A 19,583-nucleotide genomic window follows, 5' to 3' on the forward strand; every position below is an offset into this window, starting at 1 on the left:
AACGGTATGGTTTAATATCACTAAAAGAATAGGGAAAAGACCCACAAAGACCCGAGTTTTACAGTTCAAAAACACAGACTTTGAGGAAATGGGGAAGTACCTGGAGGAAGAACTTAAAGGATGGGAGAACGAGAGAGATGTGGATCAGCAGTGGATCAATCTAAAAGGAGCAATCACCAAGGCAACTGCTCTATATGTTAGAAATGTAAAGAAAAGCAAAAGAAAATTGAAACCTATCTGGTTCTCAAAGGAGGTGGCTGACAAAATTAAAGCTAAAAGAACAGCATTCAAGACATATAAAAGATCCCAAAGGGAGGAACACAAAGAAGAATATTTGTATCAACTGAGGGAGACAAAGAAATTAATCAAGTTGGCAAAAAGTCAAGCGGAAGAGAGGATTGCCAAGGAGATAAAAAATGGTGACAAAACATTTTTCAGATACATCAGTGAAAAGAGAAAGATCCAAAGTGGTATAGTGAAATTGAAAGCTGGTAATGATCAATGTGTGGAGGGAGACGAAGAAATGGCAGAAATATTAAACGAATACTTCAGCTCTGTGTTCACTAAAGAAGACCCTGGAGAAGGACCATCTCTACACAACAAAAAACTGGTGGGAAGTGGAATAGATGAAAATCCTTTTACAGTAGAAAATGTGTGGGAAGAGCTAAAGAACCTGAAAGTGGACAAAGCCATGGGGCCTGATGGGATTCATCCAAGGATATTGAGGGAGCTCAGAGATGTTCTGGCAGCTCCGCTGTGTGACCTGTTCAATAGATCCCTAGAAACGGGAGTGGTGCCGAGTGATTGGAGAAGAGCGGTGGTGGTTCCGCTTCACAAGAGTGGGAACAGGGAGGAGGCTGGCAACTACAGACCAGTCAGCCTCACTTCGGTGGTGGGAAAAGTAATGGAGTCACTGCTGAAAGAGAGAATAGTGAACTATCTACAGTCCGGAGAATTGATGGACCAGAGGCAACATGGATTCACCAGGGGAAGATCCTGTCAGACAAATCTGATTGACTTTTTTGACTGGGTAACCAAGAAATTGGATCGAGGAAGAGCGCTCGATATCATATACTTGGATTTCAGCAAAGCTTTTGACACGGTTCCGCACAGGAGACTGGTGAATAAAACGAGAAGCTTGGGAGTGAGTGCCGAGGTGGTGACCTGGATTGCAAATTGGTTGACGGACAGAAGACAATGTGTGATGGTAAATGGAACCTTCTCTGAAGAGAGAGCAGTTTTAAGTGGTGTACCGCAAGGATCGGTGTTGGGATCGGTCCTGTTCAATATCTTTGTGAGCGACATTGCGGACGGGATAGAAGGCAAGGTTTGTCTTTTCGCGGATGACACTAAGATCTGCAACAGAGTGGACACGCCGGAAGGAGTGGAGAGAATGAGACGGGATCTAAGGAAACTGGAAGAGTGGTCGAAGATATGGCAGCTGAGATTCAATGCCAAGAAGTGCAAAGTCATGCATATAGGGAGTGGAAACCCGAATGAACTGTATTCGATGGGGGGGGAAAGGCTGATGTGCACGGAGCAGGAGAGGGACCTTGGGGTGATAGTGTCTAATGATATGAAGTCTGCGAAACAATGCGACAAGGCAATAGCAAAAGCCAGAAGAATTCTGGGCTGCATAGAGAGAGGAATATCGAGTAAGAAAAGGGAAGTGATTATTCCCTTGTACAGGTCCTTGGTGAGGCCTCACCTGGAGTACTGTGTTCAGTTCTGGAGACCGTATCTACAAAAAGACAAAGACAAGATGGAAGCGGTACAGAGAAGGGCGACCAGGAAGGTGGAGGATCTTCATCGGATGACGTACGAGGAGAGATTGAAGAATCTAAATATGTACACCCTGGAGGAAAGGAGGAGCAGAGGTGATATGATACAGACTTTCAGATACTTGAAAGGTTTTAATGATCCAAAGACAACGACAAACCTTTTCCGTAGGAAAAAAATCAGCAGAACCAGGGGTCACGATTTGAAGCTCCAGGGAGGAAGATTCAGAACCAATGTTAGGAAGTATTTCTTCACGGAGAGGGTGGTGGATGCCTGGAATGCCCTTCCGGAGGATGTGGTGAAGACCAGAACTGTGAAGGACTTCAAAGGGGCGTGGGATAAACACTGTGGATCCATAAAGTCAAGAGGCCGCCAATGAAGAGTGGGTGACTCGCCAGAATGATGGCTACTGCCTGGAGACAATACCCTTATTCAATAAAAGTACACATGCTTACTGTGACTCCAACATCGTTCTAGCTTCAACAGCAAGAGGAAATGTGGAATAAAGGATCTGCACTCACAAAGGGGGGAGTAGCTGGCTTGTTACGGCGGTTACTACCCCAAACCAAATAAGCCTGTTACTTCAATTTCTATGCATATACAGCATAGTTCTCTGCTTCAACGGCAGGGGAGAAGAAAAAACTGATACTACACACATCCAGCAGAGCTCTCTGCTTCAACGGCAGGGGAGAAGAAAAAAGGGTTCGCACTCACAAAGCGGGGAGTAGCTGGCTTGTTACGGCGGTTACTACCCCAAACCAAATGTGCCTGATACTTCACTTTCGATGCATATCCAGCATGGCTCTCTGCTTCAACAGCATGGGAGAAGAATAAACTGATACTTCAAGCATATCCAGCATAGCTCCCTGCTTCAACGGCAGGGGAGAAGAAAAACAACCAATAAGGGCTGTATAACATAGTCTGAGTAAAACAAGCATGGGTGTAGCTTGCTTATTGTGGCGGTTACTACCCCTACTACCCCTAACTAATCAAGCTAGATATTTCACTTGGATGCAGCTCCATCACTGCTTTCTTCATTAATGGTGGGGGTGGAAGGGAAATAGAACCAAGAGCTAAGAGAAACAGATAAGTATGAGAGAAAAAAGTGTGTGAAGCTTGCTGGGCAGACTGGATGGGCCGTTTGGTCTTCTTCTGCCGTCATTTCTATGTTTCTATGGCCAGGGTGCAAGAGTCTATAGCGCACCAATGTAACACAGCAACCCTCCCAAACCCACCCTGAGCTGAAAGTGCCCCTCTTACAGTGGTGTGTATATGTATATATATATATATATATATATATATATATATAGTGTCATATTGCCTCTCCTATAGTGTGTTTTCTCTCTCTCTCTCTCTGCTCCCCCTCCCTGAAAGGACATGAAAATACTGGTTTTCCCCTTGTGTGAACATATGTGTGTAAAAGCTGCTAAAGCCCTGGTGGTAATATGTGTGGAGCATTTACTCAAGCCACCTCTTAAAATCACATGCATGGTGGGGTATTTTAAATGATGTGTGCACATGATATAAAATTGCAGCGTATCTTGATATATACGTTTTATGGGTGCACATGCATTCTTTTTAAAATTTGCCAGTCTATCTGCAAAATGTTTTCCTTTGCTATCCCTTTCCAATACACAAAGACTGATCTCTGTCTTTCTTTACCTTTAGGTCCTAGTTGCAAAAGCACTTTAAAAAGAGGCAATCCATGAAACTTACCATTTACATCATGGTCTAGCACTGCAGCACCCCTGTAACCTCACTCTGTCCATTTCTCTTTTTTACCTCTACAAAGTGCTCTTGTTAGAGAACTACGTTACCCATTGTCCTTGCATAATTTGGATACACTGAACGATTTACACATGTATTAACTTATCTCTTTACTACTGTATGTTCAGCAAAGTACTATAGAAAAAAATAAAGATATAAACTACAATATGGCAAAATCAAATATAGTCATCCTTCCCTCTACAGAGAACTTTCAATAATTTAAAACAAGCAACTTACATGTAATTTCAATGGGATTCCGACTGTATGACTTGTTAGCTTTGTAATTCACTGCTAGGTCTGACTCACCAGCACTGTGGAAAGCGTACCTAAATCAGAAAACCAGGGAGTAAAAATGCTAAAATTATCCACTGCAATAATACACAGAGTTGAAAGTACACTATGCAGATAATTCTATAAAGCTGCTGAAAAACTGTTGAATCATTTACAAACTAGAAACCTACAGTGGAATGAAAACACATTATTTTCGTATATCTCATTTCCTTCATATTGCATTCCTCTGTTGATAATACCGGATAAATTTTTCCTGAAGGTCAACTATCTTATCCGTAAAGGATGGTGAGTCACCAGCCATCATTACAAATATTGAAGAAAAGCAACAAATACTGTAAAAAAACAAACTATTGTAGTAATTTGAGTCATTCTGTTGTTTGGGGGATCTCAGCTGTGAAGAGCTGGCCATGTCACAGACCATTCATAGCACTTCCCTACAGTGGTGCTCTTAGCTACAATATCTAAAAATTAGTGATATGGGCAACTACCTCTTTTCCAATGCTCCAGTTATCTGAAAGGAAGAAATAATGTCAGAATTTGGAAGATTAAAGAAAGCATAGTCACACTCCCTCTACCTACTACTACTTCCTGTTTTCAGGATTACACAATTTGAGCAAATATGGAAGGAATCCCAACAATGGATAAGCTTAAACTGCCACCCACTGACTGTTTAGACACCTGAGAGGATCAGCAAGTGAGGACAGAAGAGTAGATACATTCCGTAAGGCATGATCGTGGAATACAGAACACAACTCTCACAATGTTACTGGGCAAGGCTGCTTATTTTTTTATGCAAAATAATCTTTTTGTGAGTGTACCAAGTCTACACACTTTAATTTAATTTTTGGATTTTTAGCCCTCCTTTCTAAGATGCCAAATGATTATTAGAATTCAGATACAATAACAACCTGACTTGAAAAGTGTTAAGATGAAATTAGGGGAGCTTAGTTTATGTTACAGGTGCAAAACTAAAACTAGCATGTAAAGACGGGTTTATAGAATGTCATAAACTGAGGGATTTCTGGAGCTCAATATGATAACATATTGATAAAAGACTGGGAAAACCATTCTGAGTGGTCAATTATCAATTTTATTAAGCACTATAGAATTTTTGAGAGGAATCCTGAAAGAGATGAAAAGATTTTTGTTGTAACAAAGCAAAAACATGTATTCTTTCAGAGTGGCCCAGAATATAAAACTCAAAAGTCTATCATGAAGCAATATGCAAGCTGTGAGCAGACTGTATATTGATTAGATAAAAAAGGGAAGATAAATGGAATAAATTTGATAATGACCAAATACAGTTGAATTCTATTGTATAATGTTAAAAAAATTCAAAAATATCATTGTGTTTGGGGACTTTAACCTTCAGTCAATGTGACCCCCTCCTTTCCTCTTGTGAAGGCTTTTAGGCTGCTATGTCAGCTTCAGGGTGGAAGCAAATGATTAAAAAACCAATGCACGGGCTGGATCACATGTTATATCTAGTGATCCTGAGTGACATCGTGTATATGATCATAGAAATTAATTTAAAATCGCATGTGATCACATGCCCTGGAGTGATAATTTTTAAATCTGGTTCAATGCCCTTCTGCCTTCAAGTCCTATAGAGAATTACCTTTCTTGTTCTCTATTAACTAAAAGAGGTCACAAAGATGTTGATAACACTCAGAATGTGTTCTACTTGATGCTATTGTAAAATTATGGAATATTTCTTTGACATATGCCCTTGACAAAATTGCACCTTACAAAATAGTGAGGGGAAAAAGAAGGCGGATAGCCCAAAGGTTCTCACATGAGATTAAAATAGCAAAATCTAATCTCTACAAGTTAGAATGGGTTTGGCCCGGGGGCAGAGGGGAATCCAAGATGGTGCCCTGAAGAAGAACAGAGGAGGCTCTTTTTTCTGTGAACTTTTTTACCTGTTTTTGGAATTCGCTGGAATTATGCCGCATACTAAATGTAAAGGGAAAATAAGAACATAAGAACATAAGAAAATGCCATACTGGGTCAGACCAAGGGTCCATCAAGCCCAGCAGTCTGCTTCCAACAGTGGCCAATCCAGGCCACAAGAACCTGGCAAGTACCCAAAAACTAAGTCTATTCCATGTTACCATTGCTAATGGCAGTGGCTATTCTCTAGGTGAACTTAATAGCAGGTAATGGACTTCTCCTCCAAGAACTTATCCAATCCTTTTTTAAACACAGCTATACTAACTGCACTAACCACATCCTCTGGCAACAAATTCCAGAGTTTAATTGTGCGTTGAGTAAAAAAGAACTTTCTCCGATTAGTTTTAAATGTGCCCCATGCTAACTTCATGGAGTGCCCCCTACAGAGAGTAGGATTAAATGGACAATTTTCTCAGTGGAAGGGAGTGGACAGTGGAGTGCCTCAGGGATCTGTATTGGGACCCTTACTTTTCAATATATTTATAAATGATCTGGAAAGAAATACGACGAGTGAGATAATCAAATTTGCAGATGACACAAAATTGTGGAGTGCCCCCTAGTCTTTCTACTATCCGAAAGAGTAAATAACCGATTCTCATCTACCCGTTCTAGACCTCTCATGATTTTAAACACCTCTATCATATCCCCCCTCAGTCGTCTCTTCTCCAAGCTGAAAAGTCCTAACCTCTTTAATCTTTCCTCATAGGGTAGTTGTTCCATTCCCCTTATCATTTTGGTAGCCCTTCTCTGTACCTTCTCCATCGCAACTATATCTTTTTTGAGATGCGGCGACCAGAATTGCACACAGTATTCAAGGTGCGGTCTCACCATGGAGCGATACAGAGGCATTATGACATTTTCCGTTTTATTCACCATTCCCTTTCTAATAATTCCCAACATTCTGTTTGCTTTTTTGACTGCCGCAGCACACTGAACCGACGATTTCAATGTGTTATCCACTATGACACCTAGATCTCTTTCTTGGGTTGTAGCACCTAATATGGAACCCAACATTGTGTAATTATAGCATGGGTTTTTTTTCCCTATATGCATCACCTTGCACTTATCCACATTAAATTTCATCTGCCATTTGGATGCCCAATTTTCCAGTCTCACAAGGTCTTCCTGCAATTTATCACAATCTGCTTGTGATTTAACTACTCTGAACAATTTTGTGTCATCTGCAAATTTGATTATCTCACTCGTCGTATTTCTTTCCAGATCATTTATAAATATATTGAAAAGTAAGGGTCCCCATACAGATCCCTGAGGCACTCCACTGTCCACTCCCTTCCACTGAGAAAATTGTCCATTTAATCCTACTCTCTGTTTCCTGTCTTTTAGCCAGTTTGGAATCCACGAAAGGACATCGCCACCTATCCCATGACTTTTTACTTTTCCTAGAAGCCTCTCATGAGGAACTTTGTCAAACGCCTTCTGAAAATCCAAGTATACTATATCTACCGGTTCACCCTTTATCCACATGTTTATTAACTCCTTCAAAAAAGTGAAGCAGATTGTGAGGCAAGACTTGCCCTGGGTAAAGCCATGCTGACTTTGTTCCATTAAACCATATCTTTCTATATGTTCTGTGATTTTGATGTTTAGAACACTTTCCACTATTTTCCTGGCACTGAAGTCAGGCTAACCGGTCTGTAGTTTCCTGGATCGCCCCTGGAGCCCTTTTTAAATATTGGGGTTACATTTGCTATCCTCCAGTCTTCAGGTACAATGGATGATTTTAATGATAAGTTACAAATTTTTACTAATAGGTCTGAAATTTCATTTTTTAGTTCCTTCAGAACTCTGGGGTGTATACCATCCGGTCTGGGTGATTTACTACTCTTCAGTTTGTCAATCAGGCCTACCACATCTTCTAGGTTCACCATGATTTGATTCAGTCCATCTGAATCATTACCCATGAAAACCTTCTCCATTACGGGTACCTCCCCAACATCCTCCCCTCCATATAATGAAACATCATTTGGAGATTACCAGCCCGGGGAAATGCAACATCGAGACCTCTGTCAGTGGACATTGAGGAGGAGAGACCATTAGTCGAATCAACGAGATTTGAAGTAAGTGGGAAATCTAATATCGTCCCCTATGGTCAAGACCCCCTGGGTGGCGAGGAAGGATGCCATGAGGTGGTATAGTCGTCAACTCCACTGGTCATAGGAGGTACCTTCAGACATCATGGAAGTGTGAAAAATCCTGGAGGTATAAGTTCAGCGACTGGTGTCTTAGGAAAAATTATTGTAAAACCTACAAAAATCACACTAGGCTCAGTGTGGACAGCAATAACATCTTTAGAGCAATCGATTACATCTTTAATATAAGCAGTGGCAAATAGAAATAAACGCTCTTAGATGGTAGAACAGCAAGTTGGTCAGCATAAGGTTAAGCTGAAAGAAATGGATCAGAAAATGACTCAAGTACAAAAGGTTCAATTTGGCTTAATACAAGGGGATCTTTTATAGAAAAGGAAGTTGGAGAAGATTGAAAACGAGATAAGATATTTGAACCTGAGGGTGTTAAATTTTCCCTAGATCCAATATGTTAATCCACGTGATCAGTTCAGAAAATATCTGCAAGAAGTTTTAAAAATAGAGTTGGAAGTTATTCCACCCTTGGCAAAGATCTATTTCGTATCATTCAATAAAGAGCATGTAACATCACCTTGAGAACAGAATGGGAATGTAGAACCTTCTTCATTATTCGACTGCTATTTTGGAACAATCACCTGGAGAGGAACAAGTGGTGAAACGTGGAACATTGCCTGTTAAATTTATATTTCGATCTGGTAGGGATTTAGTGCTTAAATTGTTTCTACGTAATAGACAGGCTGTGTGGTGAAACTGAGGGAAATGAAGAAAGGAATCAGAAAAGCAAAAGGACAAGCTGAAGAAAGGATTGACAAAACCTTTTCCAGAAATATCAGAGAAAGAAGGGCTGTATAATTGTATAGTGAAATTGAAAGCTGATGATGAGCAATGTGTGGACAGAGACAAAGAAATGGTAGAAATATTAAACAAAAACTTCTGTTTTTTGTTGATTAAAGAAGACCCTGGAAAATGACCATCACTACTTAACAAGACTGTGGATGGGAGTGGAGTAGATGCAACCCCGTTGAAACCTGAAAGTGGACAAGGCCATGAGGCCAGATGAGGATCATCCCAGGATACTGAGGGAGCTCAGAGATGTGCTGGCGGGTCCACTGAAAGACCTGTTCAATAGATACCTGGAAACAGGATTGGTGCCGCATGATTGGAGAAGAGAGGTTGTGGTCCCATTTTGCAAGAGTGGTAGCAGAGAGGAAGCTGGAAACTACAGGCCAGTTAGCCTCACCTCGTTGGTGGAAAAATTAATGAAGGCTCTCCTGGAGGAAAGGATAGTGATCTACTTACAATCTGGTGGGTTGATAGACGCGAGGCAGTATGGATTCATCAGGGGAACATCCTGTCAAATAAATCTTATTGACTTTTTTGATTGGGTGATGAAAGAACTGGATCAAGGTAGAGCACTCGATGTGATTTACTTGGATTTCAGAAAAGCTTTCAATACATTCCTGCATAGGAGACTCGTGAATAAAATGAGAAGCTTGGGTATGGGCATTAAGGTGGTGGAGTGGACTGCTAACTGGTTGAACAATGTGTAATGGTAAATGGAATCTGCTCTGATGAGTGAATGGTGTTAAGTAAAGAGCTTCAAGGATTGGTTTTGGGACCCATTCTGTTCAATATCTTTGTGAATGTCATTGCAGAGGGGTTAAAAGGAAAAGTTTGCCTTTTTGCGGCTGATACTAAGATCTGCAACAGATTGGATACACCTGAAGAAGTAGAGAGAATGAAAATTTAAGAAAAATTGAAGAGTGGTCAAAGGTTTGGCAGCTTCGATTCAATCGCAAACAGTGCAGAGTTGTGCACCTGGGGTGCGGAAATCCAAAAGAGCTGTATGTGATAGGGAGTGAAAGACTATTGTATATGAACCAGGAGAAGGAACTTGGGATGATTGTATCTGGCAATCTGAAGGTGACGAAGCAATGTGACAAAGTAGTAGCTAAAGCCAGAAAGCTGCTCGACTGCATAGAGAGAGATATAACTAGCAGGAAAAGGGAAGTGATAATTCCTTTGTACAGATCCTTGGTGAGGCCTCACTTGGAATTCTGTGTTCAGTTCTGGTGACCATATCTCAAAAAGGATAGACAGGATGAAAACTGTCCAGAGGAAGGCAACCAAAATGGTGGTGGGTCTGTTTCAGAAGACATGTTTCAGGAGAGGCTGAAGGATCTAAATATGTGTACCCTGGAGGAGAGGAGGTGTAGGAGAGATATGATACAGAACTTCAGGTATCTGACAGGTATCAACGATGCACACATTTCAAACATTTTCTTCTGGAAAGGAACGAGTAGAACTAGAGGTCATGATTTGAAACCCCAGGGGGGAGGCGACTAAGAAACAATATCAGAAAATATTTCTTCACAGAGAGGGTGGAAGATGCCTGGAATGCCTACCCAGAAGAGGTGGTGAAGACGAGAACAGTTATTGAATCCAAAAGAGCCTGAGACAAACACTGCGGATCTCTAAAGACTTAAAGAAAGGAAAGGTATAACATTTTTGCATGGGGGTAATTTACATGGAGCGGCATTTACTACCCTTAACAAAACGCATGGGGATGACCTGCACAGATTGGCATTACTACCATATGAAAAATGCTACGCAGACTGGATGGATCATTTGGTCTTTTTCTACTGTCATTACTATGATAAGAACATAAGAAATAAGAAAATGCCATACTGGGTCAGACCAAGGGTCCATCAAGCAAAGCATCCTGTTTCCAACAGTGGCCAATCCAGGCCATAAGACCTAGCAAGTACCCAAAAACTAAGTCTATTCCATGTTACCATTGCTATTGGCAGTGACTATTCTCTAAGTGAACTTAATAGCAGGTAATGGACTTCTCCTCCAAGAACTTATCCAATCCTTTTTTAAACACCGCTATACTAACTGCACTAACCACATCCTCTGGCAACAAATTCCAGAGCTTAATTGTGCGTTGAGTAAAAAAGAACTTTCTCCGATTAGTTTTAAATGTGCCCCATGCTAACTTCATGGAGTGCCCCCTACAGAGAGTAGGATTAAATGGACAATTTTCTCAGTGGAAGGGAGTGGACAGTGGAGTGCCTCAGGGATCTGTATTGGGACCCTTACTTTTCAATATATTTATAAATGATCTGGAAAGAAATACGACGAGTGAGATAATCAAATTTGCAGATGACACAAAATTGTTCAGAGTAGTTAAATCACAAGCAGATTGTGATAAATTGCAGGAAGACCTTGTCAGACTGGAAAATTTGGCATCCAATGGCAGATGAAATTTAATGTGGATAAGTGCAAGGTGATGCATATAGGGAAAAATAACCCATGCTATAATTACACAATGTTGGGTTCCATATTAGGTGCTACAACCCAAAAAAGAGATCTAGGTGTCATAGTGGATAAGACATTGAAATCGTCGGTTCAGTGTGCTGCGGCAGTCAAAAAAGCAAACAGAATGTTGGGAATTATTAGAAAGGGAATGGTGAATAAAACGGAAAATGTCATAATGCCTCTGTATCGCTCCATGGTGAGACCGCACCTTGAATACTGTGTACAATTCTGGTCGCCGCATCTCAAAAAAGATATAATTGCGATGGAGAAGGTACAGAGAAGGGGTACCAAAATGATAAGGGGAATGGAACAACTCCCCTATGAGGAAAGACTAAAGAGGTTAGGACTTTTTAGCTTGGAGATGAGACGACTGAGGGGGGTCTAAGCGGTTTACAATAGAACACTTGAATGCAAATATGAATTTGGCATATACATTTTTTAAATAAATAAATGTACTACTGTGATGAGTGAAAAGATGAATAAATAATTGATGAGTTTGAATGTGGAGAAGAAAGAAAATTTGAGCAAATATTTTTTTGGATTTAGCTTACACTTAATCATTGGTAGCTCAAAATAAATTACATTTAGGTATAGTAGGTATCTGCCACTCCCCAGAGGGATTATAATCTAAGAGCCTGATTTACTAAACTTTTTTCACATAGACAGAGAATAGGAGATATATATCTTAGTAAATTAAGCCCTCAGTTTGTACCTGAAGCAACACAGTGTGAAGTGACATACTCAAATGCCACATGGAGCATCATCAGGATTTGAACCCTGGCTTCACAGCTTACTTATTGCTCTAACACTAGACTACTCCAATTAAAAGAAAAAATGAATCTGAGCAAGAATTGCTGATATTGCTGTAATACAATCAGAATTGAAAGTTTGATGTTAGGAATTATTAGGAAGCGAATGGTGAATACAATGGAAAATGTCATAATGCCTCTGTATCGCTCCATGGTGAGACCACACCTTGAGTACTGTCTACAGTTCTGGTCACTGCATCTTAAAAAAGATATAGTTGCACTGGAGAAGGTACAGAGAAGGGTGACCAAAATGATAAAGGGGATGGAACAGCTCCCCTATGAGGAAAGGCTAAAGAGGTTAGGGCTGTTCAGCTTGGAGAAGAAACGGCTGTGGGGGGATATGATAGAGGTCTTTAAAATCATGAGATGTCTTGAATGAGTAGATGTGAATCGGTTATTTACACTTTCAGAAAATAGAAGGACTAGGGGCACTCCATGTTGGACGTGCGAGCATTCCAATTCCAAGTCAAGAGTGTTCCTGTGTTATGGTTTTGAGGTGTTTGGTGGATTCTTAGGTGCTGCAGTGATGGCCACTCCCACGGGGAGGAGCCCCACGGGGAACTGCAGTACCAGGCTAGTCTCAGATGCACAAACACAGAGATAGTTTTTATTGTACAGCTTGTAGAGTTCACCAGAGGTAGCAGTAGTGAGTAATTCCTGCAGCAGCAATCTTGGGTCCTCGGCTGAGGAGACCCGTCCCACAATGGTGGTATATGAAGCTCCGATGCAGATTTTCAATCAGGAGCTGTAGGTGAGACAGACTGGTAGATGTTAGATTACTCACACTCTTGTAGCTGTAATGGTGGAGTTCCAAGCAGGTAGAAGTATTGGTAGCAGGCACCAATGTAGACAACTCAGGCCCTCGAGGAGCGAGTACCTTGATAGTAGACAACTCAGGCCCTCGAGTATTGGCACCTGGAAAGAAGCATAGGGCTACCGAGGAGCGGGCTCCCAAGTTAGTAAAACCTCGGAGGGTAAGGAGAGCTTCCAGCAGCAGCAAAAAGCAGCAGAGCAGCTTAGACAGGATGAATCCAATCCTTGCTAACTCAAAGTCAGTCAGCAAATGGGCAGCCTAAATACCCGGATGTTGTGACATCACTCGAGGGGAACACCCCCGAGGTTCGCGCCAACATTGGAATAAAGTCGTGGGTAGCGCGCACACCCTAGGAGCCCTCAGGTGAATCATGGCGGAATGCTTTGCCATAGCTGTTCCGGGGATGCCGGGGAGTGCGACAAGCAGACGTGGCGGTCGCCATTTTCCCGAGGCTGGTGGAGAAAGTGAATATTGAGGTGAGGCATGTGGGACAAAGTCGTCTTGAGTCCGACAGATGCAACATCCTGTTTCAGCCAGCCCGTGCCAGGATGTATTCACCCACCAGCAGCGTGGACCATGGCCAACCATGGGATTGTGCAGGTCACATCACGGCACAGGGAGTCATGCTCTCGAGTGCCCATCCATACTCACAACAGATTGCGAAGACCATGAGCTCAGTGAATGCGTTCCTGTGACGGGTCTTCCATGCTTTGACTCTTGTTCCTTCCTGAGTTTTTTTTTTGTCTCCGACTCGCAGGAGACGCCTGCACATGGATTTTGTTAAAGTTCTTCAGCATTTGCCTTCAGTGTGTTTCAAGCCTTGCCTTCATCCAAGTACTGCAGCCATGTCTTCATCCAGCTTGTTCTGAATGGTTCTTCGCCTCAGTACCATAATCAAGCGTATCTGGATCCTGTGTCTGCTCCTCGAGCCCCTGTTGATAACGATTTACCTAGGTCCTCTCCGAAGCTGAAGAGAAGAGGCTGGAGGAAAAGACTTTCAGGAGGGGGTACTGTTGTGATTCCATTCACGGGAGAGGTCTGCGAGCAGCTTACTAACCTCCCGGCATGGCCTTGTGCTGCTGCTCTCCGCGGCATTGTACCACTATCACCACCTTACTTCTCTGTGCAGCTGGAGTGCTGCTTCACCCGAACCCGCTAATACCGCCATGTTCTTCACGGACCGTGGGCCACCTTCTCCATTGCTGCTCTGATATCCTCTGTCCTTGCTAACGTCTTTCTCTAGGCATGCACGTGTGCCATAGTCCCGGATTTAAAGGGCCCGTGGCAGGAAATGCCGCGGTGCCTCTCAGTGATGTCATCTCCTGCCAGCCCTATAAAAAGGGCCCTTCACTCTTTGTCCTGGCCTTCATAAAGGTCTGCAAGCGCTATCAAGATCCTCCACTTTTCCTGTTCCATGATCCTAATCGTCTGGTTCCTGCGGTCACTTAGTCTTACTCCTGAATCCATTTCTTCATCTCGTTCCTGAAGTCCTTGCTTTGTTTCTGGTTCCAGCCTTCATCCTGTTTAGTCTTCAGAGTATTTGTTGCTGGTTCAAGTCTTCGGAAGTCCTTCCTTGCTTTTAAAGTCTGAGCCTGAGTCCAATCTCCGAGTCTGAGTTTCAAGTTCCTGAGTCCGAAGTCTGAGACCAAGTTCCTAAATCCTGTCCCTGGTCTTCGGAGTTCTTGTTCCAGCCTCTGTCTTGTTCCAAGTCTGAGTCCAGTGCCTGTGCTACTATTGGCATGGTCCTCCCTGGTTGTGTAGGGTGTACAGCAGCATTGGACTCTCTCAGAGTCTTCATCTAGTTTCAAGACTAGCCTTCATTTTATTCCAAGTCCAGAGCCTTCGTCATGCTCCACGTACTGAGCCTTTATCTTGTCTTGAGTCCTCAGCCTTCGTCTGTCCTCACATTCAAACCGCTTCCAAGCAACAGTACAAAAGGGCTTTTGAGTGGCTGGAAGGCTATCCCAGAGACCAGTATTGTGTTGCTGGGTCTCAGTTCCTGGTGCGTGTTGGATGTCTGAGCATTCCTGTTCTGTGAAGAGTTTTCCTATGCCAAGCTAAGCGTTTTTGTTTCCCAGTCAAGAGTCTATTACGAGAGTGGATCCTTGAGCCAGCGGAGTAGGGAACCAATGGGGAGGAGCCCCAGAGGGCCCTTCCGACGGCAGGTGAGGCTATAGTAGACCCGAGGCCCCTCAGGACCTTCACCACTACCAGCCCTCATTCCCCGCAGGTTCAGCCCTTGGGTACTGGGGCTGGCAGGACTTACGTGGGGTCTCAGGCCAGAGGTGAACTAGAGTCTGCAGGCAAGGACGTAGGCAGAGGGCGTACCTCATAGCGAAGCTGGCAAGGGTCTTGGCAGGCAGCATATTTCGTAGACAGGCTGGCAAGGGTCTTGGCAAGCAGCATATCTCGTAGACAGGCAGGCAAGGGTCTTGGCAGGCAGTGTATCTCGTAGTCAGGAAGGCATGGGTCTTGGCAGGCAGAGTATCTCGTAGTCAGGCAGGCAAGGGTCTTGACACGGAGAAGCAGAAGACAGGAAACAGGTAACAGACGACGTTGGATCCAAACAGGAACTGGAGCCAGTAATAGTCAAGGCAAGGCCTGAGAAGAAGGTTCTGGCTTAAATATCTGCAGGTTTGGGAGAAGGAGGAGTCCGTGCCCCTCCTGCAGCGACCCCTGAAAAGGGGTCAGGTGGCGCGTGTGCGCACCTGGGAAGCCGGGGGTCAGGAGGAAGGCCAGAGCAGGAGCCGTTGGCGTGCCGTCCCGCACATGGCGTCGGCATGGCGGTCTGGAAGGAGTGCCGTGGTGCGGCTCGCCAGCTGCGACCGCCAGCTGAAGCGAGGTTCCCAGGTCCGAGGAGACGGAGTCGGCTGAGCCGGTAGGTGGGGACGTCTGGCTGCGGTCCCATTCGGCTGACTTTCGCAACAACGTGGCCTGCACACATGGGTACATGGCCACTTTATAACATACATGAACATACTGTAAAATAGTGTGGTTGTGCGCGCAAGCACGATAAATTTTAATTGCCACACGCATGCTCATGCAAATCTCGCTTCTACCACATAAATCTAATCTAACTCCCTCTGTGAATCCCAGATCTGCCACTGTATAATATGCTTTTGTGAATTCCAGAACTGCTATTGTATAATACACCGTTTTTTTCCCTGTTCCCCACCCTGCATAGCATTAATTCTTGCCCCCCTTTGGAGTATGCAACTTACCTTTTGTAACTCCCCCTGCATAGCATTAACCCTGCCCCCCCTTTGGATTATGTAACTTACCTTTTGCCATTTGAACTCATTTTATCCCTCTAGATATAGTTATTTATATATATATAGTTGCTCTTCTTTTGTTGTTGAATCTATTTAACCAATGTTTACATTCCTATTTTTTCTTGCCTCTGCTTTAGTTATTCTCTTCAGTCATCTTCCCTTTACCCTGTTATAATGTATTTTCCTCGCTTTGGTTAATATGTGAACCGACATGATGTGCCTTTCTAATGTCGGTATATAAAAATTTCTAAATAAATAAATAAATAAACTGGGGGATTTTAATTTTTTTTTTTTATTTTCAAGGTTTTCCACAATTACAATATAATATGCAATTTAGAACACGGTACATATTTCAGCATTTATAAGTTTTTCCCAAAACTACAAATCGAGAAAAAAGAACAAACCATATTACAGTTTGAATATCTGTACCTAAATATAAGAAAACAGGGGACAGAGAAAACTAATAAGCGATTACGAAGAAATTTTTATATATTATTTAAAGGTAATAGGTAGGAAGGAGCACATAACTTCCCTTATGCCGATTCATCCCTTGGGGTACTATGCGAGTGGCCAGTCAAGAAATCCTTGAGCTATTCCGGTTCGAAGAAAATATAATTATTATTCATGAAACGAACACAACATTTACTTGGGTATTTCGAAATGAAATGGGCACCCATCCTGAGAACCCTATTTCTCATCACAAGAAACTGATAAATTTTAATTGCCACACGCATGTTCATGCACATCTCGCTTCTACCGCATAAACTGTGGGATTTTAAAAGGGGTGGTCACCAACACCATTCCCAGTTTTACTAGTTTGTCTTCAGTTCACCTAGTTAAGAGAGAGGTCCTCCAACCCCCCCCCCCCCACCCCCCACAGGTTTGATAACCTTCACTCCTCCAATTAGCCCTGACCCTTAAAACCTCGTGAATCTGCCTAGTTTTCTTTATATTTTAACTTACACGGCATCCATAGCAGAAGTAAAGTTACACAGCAGGGAACCTCAGCATGCACTGGGCAGTATTTATGCACACATCTCATGTTCACGCCCCGAAATACCCATGCCCAGACCACGCCCAAGACCCACCCCTTTTTGAAGACTTTCGAGATGTGCACGCTGTGGGAGATATCCATGTATCTTGGCAGCTTTTAAAATCTGCTCAGCTTTTAAAATCTGCTCAGCGACTTCTTTGTGCATCCCCTAATTAATGCATGTATCAGGCTTTTAAAATTCACCTCTTAGTGGGTACCTGAGGCAATGAGAAATAAAGTGACTTGCCCAAGTTCATAAGATGTGCACTGAGAAAAATGGGATTTTAACCCCGGTTTCCCTAGTTTTCAGCCCACTACTGAAACCCCTAAGTCACTCCTTTACACGTGCCTGTGAAAGATCTGAAGAGCCTGTGTTGACCGCAACGCAACCATGAATCTTTCCTCTGATAGGATTCTTTTTAGGGATGTGCAGCCAGAAACTTTTCGTTGCATTCGTGATACGTATTCGTCGGGGGTCATTTCAGTTGTATTCGGATGTATGACACCCCGATACGTTAATACGTGAATTCGTTTTCCAGTTCCCATTAAAGTCAATGGGGGAAGGATTTCCAGCCTATTTTTGGCTGCAGAATTGGGGTTTTATTATCAATTTTGATGAAACTTCTGGGGAGCAATAATCACAACAACATAGAGCTCCAAGATACTTAGACTGTGGCAAAGTGGCATGAATAGCCTAAGGCACTGTAAAGGTGCAAAGGGGTACCAGAAGTGGCAAGAGTGCTTTAACAGAGGCACAAAGCAGCAGCGAGAGTGACAAAAACACACCACAGCTTCAAAAGAGAGCACCAATAACAGATGCATGAACCCTCGAAGGCAGCACGACAGGCAAAGCGGCAAGAGAAGTGGCATTGACATCCTACAGCACAATGAAGGGGGAACATAGCAAGTAGAAAGACTAGCACCAACACACTGAGGAACCATGATAGTGGCAAGAACACCACAAGGAGTAGAGTGAGTCATATGGTGTATGGCAGCAAGGCAGAGTGGCAGAAAGCTGATAGGGGCAAGACAGGCTGGCAGAGTAGAGGTAGTCTGGTCCCTGTAGTTTTGATAGGGGAAAGACAGGCTGGCAGAGCTGAGGTAGTCAAGTTCCTGTGGTTTTGATAGGGGCAAGACAGTCTGGCCCAGGAGAGAGTTCCCTTTCCTTTGTGCAGGAAAGGGCTCCATAGAACAGGTTCGCCCCTAGAGTGGGGTGTTTCCGTTGGCATCTAGTGAATACCCAGAAGCTACTGACTGTACTTATGCAATTCAGCTGATGACAAAGGAACTTGAGCTCTCAGAAATAAGAAAACTTCTACTCAAGTCCAAATCTACAATGTCAACTTCTGTTGACTTTGTACCCTAGAGTGCCTCTGTAAACAATGGGAACACAGAGGATGAACTAGAATCCAACTACCACCAGTTTTCTATAGCACTAGAAACATTAATGTGGCAACTAAGAAACATCTAGGGAAAATGGCCCATATTATGAAGGTCATGAAAACTATATCCTAGCTCCAAGCTGGACAGACAGGCACAGCGTTAGAGGTCAAGCCCGATGTAAGGCCTGGACGGACAGGCACAGCAGTCAAGGACAGAGGTCAATCCCACCTAGGGACATAAGGCCTGGACGAACAGGCAGAGCAATCGAGGTCAAATACTTATAGGAACATAAGGCCTGGACGGACAGGCACAGTAGTCGAGGACAGAGGTCAATCCCTGCTAGGGACATAAGGCCTGGACGAACATGCAAAGCAATCGAGGTCAAACACATGTAGGAACATAAGGCCTGGATGGACAGGCAAAGCAGTCGAGGACAGAGGTCAATCCCACCTAGGGACATAAGGCCTGGACTGACAGGCAAAGCAGTTGAGGACAGAGGTCAATCCCACCTAAGGACATAAGGCTTGGACAAACAGGCAAAGCAATCGAGGTCAAACACTTATAGGAACATAAGGCCTGGACGGACAGGCACAGTAGTCGAGGACAGAGGTCAATCCCTGCTAGGGACATAAGGCCTGGACGAACATGCAAAGCAATCGAGGTCAAACACATGTAGGAACATAAGGCCTGGATGGACAGGCAAAGCAGTCGAGGACAGAGGTCAATCCCACCTAGGGACATAAGGCCTGGACTGACAGGCAAAGCAGTCGAGGACAGCGGTCAATCCCAACTAGGGACATAAGGCCTGGACGAACAGGCACAGAGTTGAGGACAGAGGTCAATCCTAATTAGGGACATAAGGCCTGGATGAACAGAAACAGCAATCAAGGACAGAGGTCAATCCCATCTAGGGACATAAGGCCTGGACTGACAGGCACAGCAGTCGAGGACAGAGGTCAATCCCACCTAGGGACATAAGGCCTGAACGAACAGGCAAAGCAATCGAGGTCAAACACTTGTAGGAACACAAGGCCTGGACGGACAGGCACAGCA

General features: G+C 43.5%; 1 protein-coding gene across 1 annotated transcript in view; it reads right to left on the bottom strand.

Moving 5' to 3' along the window:
* MERTK (MER proto-oncogene, tyrosine kinase) overlaps positions 1–19,583 on the bottom strand; it is a 609,785-nt gene that overhangs the window by 195,089 nt on the left and 395,113 nt on the right. Inside the window, exon 11 of the mRNA XM_029594310.1 lies at positions 3,784–3,872. Coding sequence (XP_029450170.1) covers positions 3,784–3,872 — 89 coding nt within the window. The remainder of the gene's footprint in view (positions 1–3,783; positions 3,873–19,583) is intronic.

This window comes from Rhinatrema bivittatum, chromosome 3 (genome assembly GCF_901001135.1).
Source record: "Rhinatrema bivittatum chromosome 3, aRhiBiv1.1, whole genome shotgun sequence".
Lineage (NCBI taxonomy): Eukaryota > Metazoa > Chordata > Amphibia > Gymnophiona > Rhinatrematidae > Rhinatrema > Rhinatrema bivittatum.